Source organism: Cnephaeus nilssonii (assembly GCF_951640355.1).
Source record: "Cnephaeus nilssonii genome assembly, chromosome: 2".
NCBI classification, from domain to species: Eukaryota; Metazoa; Chordata; class Mammalia; order Chiroptera; family Vespertilionidae; genus Cnephaeus; species Cnephaeus nilssonii.
In genome coordinates, this window is record NC_137073.1 from 60357401 (window position 1) to 60371568 (window position 14168).

The following is a 14168-nucleotide window of genomic DNA, read 5'->3' on the forward strand; positions in this document are numbered from 1 at the left end:
CATTACCTTGACTTTATCCTCCACCGGCTTTCCAGCTTCTGGGTCTGCCTCCCGTTTCCCCAGGCGGCCAGCCAAGGCTTCCACCGCGTCGTCTGGCGCCATGCCCTTTGAAAAGGACGGGAGTGGATGGACGAAACAGGTGGTTAGTGCCTCCTTCTAAAGAGACTACATCAAACAATGCAAAGGGCATATCCTTCTTTCAGACCTAGACAAGAGGCGCATGTTATCTTTTAATAATTTGAATTATCAACTGAATTAGAATCTAAAACGTTAGAAATCAGAGCAAGTTTCGTATATGAAGCATGAAGTGTGTGCAACTGATGCACTGACACTGAGAAACCGAAGCTCTAACCCAGCGGTTTTGGTTGGGTATAAGGCAGGCAGTGGAATAGGTGTGCCACAGACAAGCTGGTAGCCAGGGAAGAAGAAAGGAGTGACTTGCTGTGACTGTTTTTGAGGCAGCAAAGGCAAGATTTCCAGAGAAGCCCAGGAGAGGACATTCTTCTCGATGTTCTGTGAGCCAGCCTGGCCGTCCGGGGAGGCGGGCGCCTGCTGAGGCACAGAAGCCTACGTCGGCCAGCTGGCCTCGCCTGGTCAAAGGGGATTCACGCTGATCCAGGTGAACGCGTGTGGCTGACTGACCCGCGAGGCACAATGACACTGTGGTGCGGTTGTTCAAATGAAATGTGCTCCTCTCGTGATGCAGTGAGAAAGGGGATGGACATAGAGCATAAATGGTATAAAGGGAAAACAAAGAAGAAACTACGTTTGGGCTAAAAGAAAGGACTATACCTGGCTTCTTCCCAAACCACAGGCCATGAGCCACAGGTTAATGGCTCGTAAAATCAATTTAGAGTTCATGGCCAGGACGTTTGGTTTTTTGTTTTTGTTTTTTAATGAAAGAGTAGAACAGAAGACATCTTGCATAACAAGGATAAGTACTACTTATCAAACTGCCGTTTCTATTGTGTGGGTCCTAGGTTGTGATATGAATACATTTCCGACTATTGGTCTTGGTAAAAAATATGAAAGCTCCTGAATTAAACTGTCTCCCAAACTTTATTCTTACCAGAAAAGTCTATGACCTCATATTGAGTATATATTGGGATTTTAGAGTAAAAGTCTCTTTAGCTTGGCTGTCATTCCAAGTGAAGAAAGTTGGTTCTCAGCTAAACGGCACTGCCTAAGGAAGTACCACCACCGAGGAACGGGAGCCTAAGAGGAAAGGGATGTATCACCATCTAGTGGTTGGACGCTGCATAGATTTTATTCCAAGAGCAACAACAATCCCTGCTGTATCTCATTTGCTTGGGATTATATCTAAATTGCAAGAGTTGCAGCGATCCCAAATCTTATCTTAACTCGAGTTGCTATCTGATCCCAGACACCTGCTCACACTCCACGTCTGCTTTCTCTTACTCTCTGCTGTAGAATCTTTCGAAACCACTGTTTCCTGAGCCTCTCTGTCCTTTGACTTAAGAAATAAGTGATTTCCAGCCTTAAAAAAAAAGGAAATACTGCCTCTTGTGACAAAATGGGTGGATATTATGCTAAGAGAAATAAGTCAGACAGAAAGTCAAGAACCATATGATTTCATTCATATGTGGGATATAAAACTGAAAGCAACAAATGAACAGACAAGAAAAACAAACACAAATTCATAGACACAGACAACAGTATGGTGGTTACCAGAGGGAAGGGGGGTCAAATATGTAGTGATAGAAGAAAATTTGACTTTGGGTGGTAAACATACAATGCAATATACAAATGGTAAATCATAGAATTGTACACTTGAAACCTATATAATTTTATTAACCAACGTCACCCAATCCATTTCATGGGGGAAAAAAGAAGTGCAACAAAAGCTTGGAGAAGCAGCAGCAGAATTAAGAACTAAGGAATCTGGAAATAGGACTAAGGACTAAAACTTCTATTTCAATAGCATTTCATGTTGTCAGATTCAGAACTAGAACTCGGGTCTCTGGATTTCCTCCATAAATGTTCTTTTTATACAAGCAAGAACCACACGGGGCACATGTTCGCCTCCTGCCTCTGGTCTTTGTTACCTTTTGCTCACTAATCCTCAAGCCTTTCCCGAGTCCTCTGACCTTTAGCACACACTGTAGCTATTCTCTCTGGTTCCCAAGGGTGTCACAATCCCAGAAATGCCCACGAACCTCGGTGACGGTAATCTTGGCAACCGCGGTAACCAGAGCTGCTGGGGCAGAGGCCCGGGAAAGGGAGTCAGAGAATGGAAAAACAAGGGCTCTGTTTATTTTCTGTTCACTGTACGCCCAATGCTTGGCTCTACCGTCAGGGTGACGTTGGAAAGGAAGTAACTGAGCCCTCTGAGGCCCTGGCAGTCACACTTGGCATGAGGAGTAGATGACACATGCTTAGGTCACAAGGGTTCTGCCCTGGAATGTTGGCTATTATCGTCCTGATTTCCATCACTGCCTCTGTCCCTATTCTTCCTCCAATCTGTTCACAGGTTCTCTCCTCTCTCCTGGTCTTTGCCACCAGGGCCTGTGCCTGGCTCCCACAATGTTGAACTTCTAGAGAGTACCCTGAAACCTCAAAAAAAAGGGGGGGGCCCTCAAATCTTGCATACGGCAGGAGGGAGACTCTGGGCTTTGAGGGGATTTGCAGTTGGCACCAAGGACTTCCCTGGTGGGAAGAGCCACTTCAGGATACCCTGGACACTTGCCCTGCACCTCAAACACCTCAATGCACACATCCCAAGTATACCAAGTGCCGCACACCCCGGAGCTTGGCCTGTCCTCGGCTCACTGGTCTCCCCACGCAACAGCGCTACTCTCACCACCTGTGTGATGATGCCCATCACCTGCAAGTCTTTCCTCCTTCTCCCTGGAGGGTGAGGCACCCACAGTCCCTCTGCCCTTTTCCACACTAGTGATCAAGTCGTGCCGTGAGCTTGAGATCTGACCCATATCCACACTACACTTGAAGGTAGCTGAGGGCTGGGGCCATAGTTTCATTTCAGCTACGGCTCTGAAAGGTTAAGTTGCTTGTTCAAGGTCAAGTTATAGGTTCATTTCCCTCATCTATAACAGATGATCAGTCTGAATCGTGTCCCTGTGAAAATTTAAGAAGATCTTATAAAGCATCTAGAACAGGTTAGCTATTCAGCGTACAGAGCCACCAAGTCCGTAGTACTGAAACATAACCCACTGATGTTATTCTCTAATCAGGCTCTGTGGGCTAGTGAATTCAAAAGGAAACAAAGATTCAACTAGTTAAATATCAGGATTCATCCAAAAGATGGAAAGTGAGAGAGAGGCAAGAGATGAAGAAGGGAGAGGAGCTGAGTCAATCTCTGCCCCTTCGGGTGGGAGTGGGGGTCCTGATGATTCTGGTGCAGATTATCCCCTCCCCTCCCTCCCCCCCCCGCCCCCCGGAGTCAGGAAAAGGGAGATCGGGCTATTTGTGGAACTCCAAATAGGCTCGAAAAAATGCAGCAAAGTGAAAAAGCATGATTATTCACAATCACGGAAGAACTAGGAAGAATTTCAGAAGGTGCAAGAAAAAACAGAGCTTATAGGAATCTAATGAAAAATTTAAATATAGCCTGACTTTCTAGCACCCCCTGAAGCCCCAAATAGTAGCGACTACAGCTAGAGAAGATTTCCTGGTTGTGTCAGAATAAGATAATATGTTGGTGCACAGAGCAGACAGTGCATGGGAGGAATATTACTTCCCCGAGACATTTCTCAGGGCCCAGAGGACCACTCACCAAGGCCGCGGGCTTGGGTGGTGCTGACTGCACACTGCACAAGGAGGCCCGAGGCACATCCTCTCCCACCGGAGCCGGGGCGGCGGCCTGCGATTCCTGTGGGAAGAAGCAGGTACAATGATGAATTTTTAGAGCTATCGGGCTAGTAACACTGAACAATGATGAATCGACAATACACTCTGCTATAGAAGACGCTGTGAGCGTGATTCTCCTGGACACATAGGGTTGTTGAACAGTAAATAAGTCGAGGCACGTTAAAGCTCTTCGGCTACCATTATTTCAACTTAGTTCTACCTCTCTCCTTAGGTAGGTTACCTAACCTCTGTAAAACTCAGTTTCCACATCTGAAAAGTGAGAACGATAGTAGTACCTACATATCAAGTGTTGACGGGGCTTTAAGGAGATAAAACATGTGAAGTGTTTTGCATAGTACCTGGAAACAGTAAATGCAATAAATTTTAGCAACTATTATTTCTTATTTTTATAAATTATTTCTCATCATATATCAATCATATAATACAATGTAATATTTTACATAATTACATAAATACATCATTTTTATGTATCTAAGAGCTCCCTGCACATTGTAAATAGCTATATACAAATGCAAGTAGTAATACTATCCCAGGAGTTCTCAGAGTGTGGTCCCTGGGCCAGCAGCCTCAGCATTTCCAGAGAACTTACTAGAAATGTAAATTCTCGGGCCCCCATGCCAGCACACTAAATCAGAAATTCTAGGGGTAGGGCACAGCAATCTGTTTTAACAAACCCTCAGGCGATCCCGATGTATGCTCAAGTTTGAGAGCTTTATTTTATCACAAGGTAAAAATTCAAATAAACTATTTATAATCCAGGCATTTATGGAAATATATCCTATGTGTGCGGTGTTTAGCAGATGACTATTAATAGGGTACGATTTCTTGTTCAAAGAACTTACTACTTAAAACTTTGTATAAATGTAAGGTGTAAAGAAGGACCAAGAGCTAATAACTTGTTTGCAACAAATGCCTTACCAGGGATATATATATATAAAGAAAGAACTACAGACTCGCTGGCATGTTATATCCTGCTTAATTAGAGTTGGAAGTGTGGTCAGGTTTGGGGAGGGAAAAGCAGGAGACAGAGGCCATATGTTAGCACAGCCTTCAAGGGATGACTAAGACTTGAGTTGATGTAGAATTAGGAGGGGAGGTTATTCCAGATGGAAGGAACCATGTGAGCAAAGCCATGGAGACACACATTCAATGTCATGGTTTAGTGATGTGGGGATGCACCTGGGTAGAAAAGGAATCTGGGGCCAGAACACTTTAGCAGAAATTTTTCTTCTGTAGAAATGGGTAGCTCCTGAAGGCTGGCGCAGGGGAACAACGTGGCTACAAGCATGCTCAAGAAAGAAGAACTCTGTTGGACATACAGGACCGACTGGAAGGAGACTGAAGACAGAGGCCATTGCCATCTTGAGGAGAGTGGTGATGACAACTTTAGCTAGGTCAGTCACAGAGGCAGGAATAGAAAAGAAAGCATGGGCGTGAACGCTTTCCTGAAGGAATAATTACAGGTCTTAAATTGCAAGGAAGTCAAGGTCAGCTTGGGGAAAGAAAGCACCTTCAGAAAAAGGCAAAACAAAGCTGCATGTACAAAAAGACAGCATAATGGGCTTTCTTATTAACCACTTCATGTTAAAACACTTTTGGCATCATACTTTTAAGGTTTTAGAAAATCATTTTAAAAAAGCTAGAGACTTATTTTTAGAAACATACTTGTGTTTTTTCAGTTGGCTTAGATTGTTTTTCTTTACGTTTAGCCTGGTCAAAATCTTCTGATAGCTCGTCAATGAGTTCTGATTCACTCAGGAGCTGTAATACAAGAGACATCACATATTATGAAGTCAGTATTTTCTACTTCGTTTTTTAAAAAAAGTTTTCATAGAGAATTTTTTCTGGTTAACACAAATTAGGACATATGAGATCTAAAACCAAAAGCTAATTTATTTTTTTAAATATTTTTATTGATTTTGAGAGAGGAAGGGAGAAGGAGAGAGAGAAACATCAATGTGAACAAAAGCTTATAGACATTTATCAATGTAAGATGTTATGCAACAAATAAGGAATATTAGACACCTCAGTGCCACAAAAATGTTAATGGTTTAAAGTTTTCTTGATACTTCAATTACAGAGTAATTTTGCTCAAATAAAATTGCCTGTTTTTCCCAATGAAGATGTGTGTAGTTTTTCTTTTGCGACTGCTTTTTCTCCTTCCCACTGACATCCCTTCTGAATAAGTCAGAGGAAGAATAGGTTATGTACTCCTCTCCTATGACTACGTGGGGTTTTGGCAGGAAAGTTCTGTCATCCTGAGTTCCTGCAGGTGAGGTGGATTATCTATTTAGGGCATGTGGTGATTTTGCCTAATAAGAGTGACCTATGACAGAATTCAAAATCTGGACCCCGAGCTGGGCAGCCTGAATTTGGATTCCTGGCCTTGCTATTCTCTAACTGTGTGACTTTAGGCTATTTACATAATCTGTTTCCTCACCTGTAAAATGGGAATAATAATGGCACCTTCCTCATTTAGTGAGGACTCAAAAAGATAGCTTATGAAAGGCATCTAGCACAATGCCAGGCACATAGTAAGGGATTAATAAATGCTGCTGGTTGATACCAAACCAACTTAAGTAATGGCAGTGCAGAATCATTAGAGTATTTGCTGCTGTGATTAGAATCAAACTCAAGTAAAGTGTTAACAACTAATTTAAGGCCCTCTTGACATTAGCTCCTAATGTGCAGTGGATTCACCTCGCAATTTATAATAGTCTAGTGCTAATTCATGAGGAAAATAATATAAATATGTGAAAAGGAGTCACAGATCTGAGCTAAGTGTTGCTATCAGCAGTTTCCCTCTCCTTATCCTTCTGTCGCAATTATCCAGTTTATACTTTACAGTTCTATTGTTCTGTTAAGTATCCAGAAAAAACATATTTCCCAACCTTGGATTTTTCTTCAGGCTCTGGCAATAGTGGTTTTCCATCTTTATCCTGCAAATGAAATTGAAAATTTATTGAAAACTAAATAGAAAAATTTGCTTTCATATCCCATTATGTTTGTCTTAGAAAATTGCAGGATATGAGAAGAGAGCTTTTTTCTCCTCATATTTGAGTGAATTTCTATTTCAGATTTATCTTTTATAAAGTATCAGAATAAAGAGTTGAGATGTAAAAATCAAGGGACCAAATATCACATATAATGCACATTTACTTTTCTTTAAAAGTTGATTTAAAAATTTTACCTATTCAATAGGAAAATTGAATTTAAAATATCTTTGACAAGAAAGGTGCAACTACATTAATGAATTTTTTTTTTAAGTGTCAATTTTCCAACCCAGGGTGAAGAGGTGGATATTATTCCTAAAATACTGTTTTAGTTTTTTTGGATATGAGGTTTCAAAATTCAGAGTATTTCTAAAAGTGAAAAACTTTTCATCTATGAACATATATGAGAATCACAACTATTTCCTATCATATGTTTATGTGATTACTTTGAAGATATATTACAGCTACAGTTACAGGCATTAGTCCACCATTCTGACCTCAAAACAGAACCTTAACTGAGGACAATGAGAAATAGCCTAAGATCTATGGTGCTTTTATCCAGATAGCAGTTAGAGAAAAAAAAGTATTCCCAAATTGTCCCTTCTGCTTTAAGGTAAAGGATCTACGACAAGCATTGTAAATAGTAGGAAAGCTTGAATTTGTGGGAATTTTAATTACCACATGGTCACTACTTAGGAAACCATCCCTTAATGGGTCCAACTCCAGACAGCAGAGATGAAAGGGTCCAGGGCTTTCAGAGTTAGTATAGAAACCAGGACAGACGTGTCCTCCTGCATCCTGGGACAGATACCCAAAACACCATGGAAAGCCAGAGGCGTGCGCTGCTGTGTGCACCGCGGCTAACAATGTACCGTGGCTGGTTTCAATCTGTACTCCTCTGGGACTGTTTCGTCATCTTCACCACACTTTTCTCGTTTCTCTTCTTTGGATTTTGCCTGGTGAAAATGGAGACAATAGAGTAAGTAAACATTTGGATAATATATGTAAAACAAGATGGTATCACTTTATGTACTTCATAGGTGGTGTAGAGAAGACCAATTCCGACAAAAGTGTCTGTAAGGGCTTTGCAAACTACCAAGCAAAGACCATGGTGAATGTCTTTGAGGAAGGCAGCAAGTGGGGTGACTGAGAAAAACAGCCAGGAATCCCGGGGAGGTGACCCAGCCCTGCTCTCAGGCGCTGCATGACCTTGGGGAGCCACTTAGTCTTTCTTTGGCTCAGTTTCTTCAGCTATAAAATGGGCCTACCAATAATCCTTGCCTAGCTACTGACTTGTAAGGATCGCCGGGGAAAGGTGAATAAAATATCCTTTGAGACAGTCGGGCACAGTGCAGAAGTTAGTTGCAATTATTTCAACAGCCTTCATCTTTCTTACTCAATGAGGCAGTTCTGTGCAGGGGAGAAACCCAATCCTCCTGAGTGTTAACCACAGCTTGGAAACGGGAGAAATAGCCCATCACAAATCTTGGCTGATCCATGGACAACTAGCTTTGCCTCTTTTACAAGGACTCCCTTCCATATCACCAGGACTTCACTGGATTAGTGAACCATGAGCTACCAACTCCATTAGACATAAAAGTGTACGGTAGTTCTATAATAGATCGCTGGCTTCCAGGGTATAACATCTGCATTTTAAGCAATTGGTGAGTAAGGCGAAGTTCCGTGATATGTCACAATGTGTACCCATAGCAAGGCATAGATTTAAACCAAGGAGCTCCTGGGCACAAAGGCGGGCAGGTGTCACTCAGCAAATTCCAGCTCAACCCACTGCTCCCACCTACATCTCAGCCTAAGATTGTACTTCTCCACTGAATAATTAGTTAATGGACTCATTTAAAAAGATTTACTAAGCACTTTAATGAACCAGGCACTCTTCTAGGCTTTGGGATACACTTTTATTGTTCTATATATGCTCTACCGTTTTATATGTTTTATAGCATAACAACTCTCAATAAGGGATGAAAGTTGTGTGTGTGTTTTTTTTAACATTTCCAGTTATATTCTGCAGATATGGAAGAAGCCCTATGATTAGTGGTTCTCCTCAATTCAGAGATTTGTGGGGTCTCCGCCTATAAACCAGTCTTCATGAAAGGCACGGTCACCTGTTTGGTAGGACTGCCCACCCCCCTCCCCCCGCCTTCCGCTCAGGCCTGCCCACAAGGAGAGGTACCTGCCCAGCTAGATCCCTTCTATTCCTTTGATCTTTATATTCTTTAAATGCCTGCACTGTAGGCGTGGGAAGTAAACGTCTACTCAATTGAAATAGCGCCAGACGACGTAACTACACATAGAAATGGGGGAGGTGACTAATGAGGTATCAATATTATTTTGTGTTACGATACCTTATAAAAATGACCAGTAGGCATGGCCCCTTCTCTGAAGCACTACGTAATTTTTGCTCAGAGAGCTCCCCGGTGGAATGTACGGCGTGGCGGTGAACTCCTGGAGGATATGATCTTTACCAGTCTTATCACACCAGACTACCCAGGAAGTAACGAATTCACCATCAGATAGTAAACCATCAGCTTACTCCGTTATGCTATTTAACTTATTGTTACATCTATTTACCTAACTTTAGTCCCTCTAAGACTCTTTTTAGGTTGATACCTCCCCTCCCCTAATGACTGTCTCATTAAATCACCCTAATTTTCTGTAAGAAGCCCGAGACTCATGGTCATGGAGCCCTCTGGTGGTGGAACCCCAGCTCAACGTGGGCTGATATATCTGCCTCCTGGATTCTGCCTGGACCACTCCTGAGACAGTAACGTGCGTCCCGCATTGTGTTTTAATCGGTTCCCTTTCTTCCCAATACATTACTTGGTCCTGGAAGACGAGGGCCGCCTCCCCTGCTCCCTTGTGTTCGCCTTCACCAAGCGTGTTGTGCCACACTACATCTGGGGAGCCCTCGAGGAAAGTCGAAGATAGAAACTGGCCCATTTTGGACCAGGGTGGTCCCAGACTCAGGGAGAGCTGCTGGGAGTCGGAGAGACTCACCTTCCCCAGTGAGTCAGAACAGGAAGTGACAGCGGAGGCAGAGGCATTGTGACAGCGCACCTGCCAGCTCCGCCCCCCCCCCCTTCTGCCCCGCTCCGCCCCCAGCTGACAGGGTGCTGCTCCTAAGGGCCCACACTGCACATCCATGTCCCCCCCGCTCCCCCCCTACACACACTGCCTTGCTGGGAATGTCCCAGGGCAATTTTCTTCTGTCCTCTTTTCCCCCACAGGACTCAGTTGAAAACTCTTTAAAAATTGTAATTTAATATTAAAACTCCACTCAGTTCAAGCTTGCTTTGGCTTTGTTAAGTGAGGTGGGATAAAAACTGCCTAGCATCACGCTCTGAGCATGCGGCAGCTTCAGTTACAGAGTAATTGCTGCTGGATTTTATTCTAATTTGAGACAAATTTTCAACATCTTTCCCCACAGTTTTATATATATATAAAAAAGGAACTCCCTACCCACCTACAGTCACCTGCCTCTCTCCTCATAAACAGAGTCACCCCACAACCTTCTGAAAATACAAATTTCCAACTTCCATAAGAGTAGACAAACCTATTTCTCAACAGCCCACTGCCTCCATGTTATCTTGTTTAGTCAGGTATCATTCAAGCATTGGCAGAGGAGATTACTGTTAATTTTAAATATTAAAATTCTAGATGGTTTACAAGACAAACACGCAAATATCCTTCTTGGCTGCTACTCCCCAGCCAGAAGTCTCTAAATTAACCAGAGACCCGGAAAGGAAGGCAGGATGAAGAATAGTCCATTTTAGCTCTCCAATAAAATAAAAGTTGTGCAATCATTCGAAACACGCATAGCACATTGAGTTTTGTGACCTGCAGACTAACATGCTCTGTATATGAACTCGAAGGTCAGTACCTCCTCGACTTGCTTAATGGAGCTGAGGTCGAGCTCGGGTTCTGACTTCCGGCGGCCCAGTGAAGCCGAAAGCGCCTCCAGTGCCTGGTCGCTCATCGCGTCCTGTGACAAAGGAAAGAGTCTGTCCATTAAAAAAGAGATCCAGAGGCAGAGAAACATCGATCAGACCGTCAAACCCAGAGGGAAGGTAGGGGAGGGTGGGGGTAAGGGGGAGAGATCAACCAAAGGACTTATATGCATGCATGTAAGCCTAACCAATGGACACGACAACAGGGGGGTGAGGACATGAGTGGGGGGAGTAGGGGGGGGTAATGGGAGGATAAGGACACATATGTAACACATTAATCAATAAAGAAATTAAATTTAAAAAAATAAAAAAAAATAAAAAAGAGAGGATCTCCTCAGCCTGAACAACCCATCCACTTCTTTGTGAAATACACTTTAAAATCTAAAAGATGAATCGTGGGTTGGGGAAGGACTTTAGGAAGGCAAGTTTACCTGAAACCTAGCAAAAGAAAGAAAGGATAAAGAACTTACCAGTGGGTGAAAATGGGGGCTAAGACTCCTTCTACAGTAACCGTGTCCCAGGGGCACACTGCACCTCTTACTTAGCAAGCTAGAAGTATCACTCTAATCATAACTATGCCATTATAAAATACCCGTGCCAAAATAAAAGCTGCAAAATGTGAACTTTCACTATCCTGCTTTTCTTTTTCTAAAAATGACTTCTGGCGACCCTGTCCTTGAGCAAAGCAGCTAAGCCCAGAAAGCAGGGGCACCGGGGGTGGCCCCCGCCGCCTTCTTCTCTGAAGGCACAAAGGCTGCTCCCGGTGGGAACACCCACTCTCAGGGGTGTGGTGCTCTTACTGCTCCTCCGCCGGCCAGATAAAAATAAACCGTCCCCTCCAGGAGGGGAGAGGCAGAGCGCTCTGACTGCAACTGCTCCTCGCATTATCTGGCCTGTCTGCACACGGGGCACGCTGTCCCTGGCAGCCCAGACTGGAGGACCACTCCTCAGGGTTTGTGAGATTTAGCCCCCGCTGACTGTGGTTAAGAGAGGTGGACAGAAGCAGCTACAACAAGACCCCTCTCGTGGCTTCACAGGGCTCCAACTCCTGGAGGAAACCACGTTGATTATTTTATGTTCCAAGAGTGTCATTTCTCTGGCACCCTGCCCTCTGTGCATTGGAATGGTAAGATGGTCTTAATTCACAACCAAGAAGAGTGTGCTGAAATCTCCCAGAAACTTCTGCAGAAACAAGGAAGACCTGCCTGGAGGTGATGGGTATCGCCCTGATTGATCTCACTGCTCCACCGACCTGCGGGGAGAAAGACGCCGCCCCGCCTCGCCCTCCCTCCGCCTGCCCCAGGATGCGGAATGCACTTTTGGGACTGTCTGGCATCAGCTATATCAGCTGCTGTCCCTCGACACATGGTTATTTTCCAAAAAGTAATTGTTTATACCTTCTCCACCTTTCTTTTCTTCTCATGAGGTGGAGCAGCACTTTTGATTACTCCGGCTGACTGAGCTTTTAAAACTTCTCCCGTAGACTTCTGAAAAACAAAATACAAAAGATTAAATGTGTAGAGGAGGGAAATGTAATAACCAAAACTAGAAAGTTGTTGTTCTGAAGTTCGGGAGGGCTTCTAACAAGTTCCCCTATAACATTAAACACAATACCTCTTTCTCGGTTTTCTTTCCACCAGGGGTAGGAGAACTGCAGGTCAAGTCCGAAGACAAGGCATCGATGGCGTCATTGGGCCCCAGGGGTTTCTAAAGAAACAGATACCAGGATGGGTATCACGGGGGAATCATTCAGGCGAAAGATCAGATTATACACCAGCAAAGGAAGAAGGTACTCTGGCAATTCCTTTACCACCAAATGAGATGTGTTAGTAAGATATCGCAGATGAAAGCCTATGTCGGATAGGGAATGGGTTTTGCACTATCATCTTTCTGTTCCCGCTTTTAAATGTATTACATGCTAAGACATTCCCATTCTATTTTTATTAACATTTATTTTATCCTAAAACTTTCTGAGCTCCATTTCTCTTCCTCTCAAAAAAAAACCAAAAACAAAAACAACAAAAAAACACAAACAAAAATCCATATGAAACCAATGAGCACTGACACAACCCCCACATACACTCCCTTTCTCTGAAGAGATGAAAACTGCATCTGATTTAGAGGTTAATTAGCCATAATACAGTTTTGATAGCCCTATCCACCAACCAAAGAGACAAAAAATGTTCACTTGGATCTTAGAAGACATTCATGTAAACTCACCGAAGAGTCTGGAGGAGGCCTTGTGATCCCTTCCGTTTTCTGAAACCAACATCAATTTGATAATGTTGAGAATGCAAAAGTGATCCTTACAATCAGCAAAATGTGTTACTCAGTGATTGTTATGGGTTGAATTATGTCCTCCCCAAAAGCATATTATTGAAGCCCTAATCAGAAGTATCTCAGACTATGACTGTGTTTGGAAATAGAGCCTTTAAAAAGGTAACTGAGTCTGGCCAGCGTGGTTGACTGTCGACCCATGAAACAGGAGGTCATGCCCAGGTTGCGGGCTCGATCCCCAGTGGTGGGCATGCGGCAGGCAACTGATCAGTGATTCTCTCTTATCATTGATATTTCTATCTCTCTCCCCCTCTCCCTTTTTCTCTGAAATCAATAAAAATATACATTTGAGAAAAGAGATAACTGAGGTTACATGAGGACATTAGGATGGGGCTAAATCCAGTATAACTGGTGTTCTTATAAAATGGGGAAATATGTCCCTGAGATACAGAGGGAAGACCCCATGAAGGGATACAGGGAGAAGATAGCTCTCTACAAGCCAAGGAAAGAGGTCTCCACAAGACTTTCAGAAGGAGCCAACTCTGCCCACACCTTGATTCCAGTCTTCCAGCTTCCAGAACGGGAGACAATGTATTTCTGTTGTTTAAGCCATCCAGGCTGTGATTCTTTGTGATGGCAGCCGTGGCAAACTAATACAGTGAATGTCATAGTCATGAACTTTTCATCTGCCCATTTTATTTTCTAAATTTAAAAAAATTATAACTATATTGATGTGATAACGAATATATTCCAAAAAGGAAATAGTAAAGTAATTGGTTATTTAACTTACATTCAAAAGTTCCCTATATTTTAGAGGAATTGAGCCTTCTCTTTTACCCAATTCCTCTATGTAGATAGAACTCATGGGATCCTGTAACAAAATCACACATTTAGGTACATTATATAATTAATAATCTGAGAATGTTATATGCATATTCTGAAACCAAAGTACTATTCAATTCTTAATTTATGAAACTATTGAAATAAAATATAAATTATTAAGAAGCCAATAGTTTACACAACTCTGAAATTTGTTTACATAAATACTTTCCCTTATTTAAGTAGCTTAACCCATATGTAATGC

General features: G+C 42.9%; 1 protein-coding gene across 6 annotated transcripts in view; it reads right to left on the minus strand.

Moving 5' to 3' along the window:
• The window catches only part of CAST (calpastatin), a 124604-nt gene that overhangs the window by 24338 nt on the left and 86098 nt on the right, over positions 1-14168 (minus strand). For all 6 annotated transcript variants that reach the window (XM_079791486.1, XM_079791488.1, XM_079791485.1 and 3 more), the window contains 10 exons: positions 13875-13955; positions 13028-13066; positions 12422-12514; positions 12205-12294; positions 10741-10842; positions 7715-7798; positions 6741-6788; positions 5515-5610; positions 3755-3850; positions 7-105 (listed from right to left, as the gene is read on the minus strand). In XM_079791486.1, coding sequence (XP_079647612.1) covers positions 7-105; positions 3755-3850; positions 5515-5610; positions 6741-6788; positions 7715-7798; positions 10741-10842; positions 12205-12294; positions 12422-12514; positions 13028-13066; positions 13875-13955 — 828 coding nt within the window. The remainder of the gene's footprint in view (positions 1-6; positions 106-3754; positions 3851-5514; positions 5611-6740; positions 6789-7714; positions 7799-10740; positions 10843-12204; positions 12295-12421; positions 12515-13027; positions 13067-13874; positions 13956-14168) is intronic.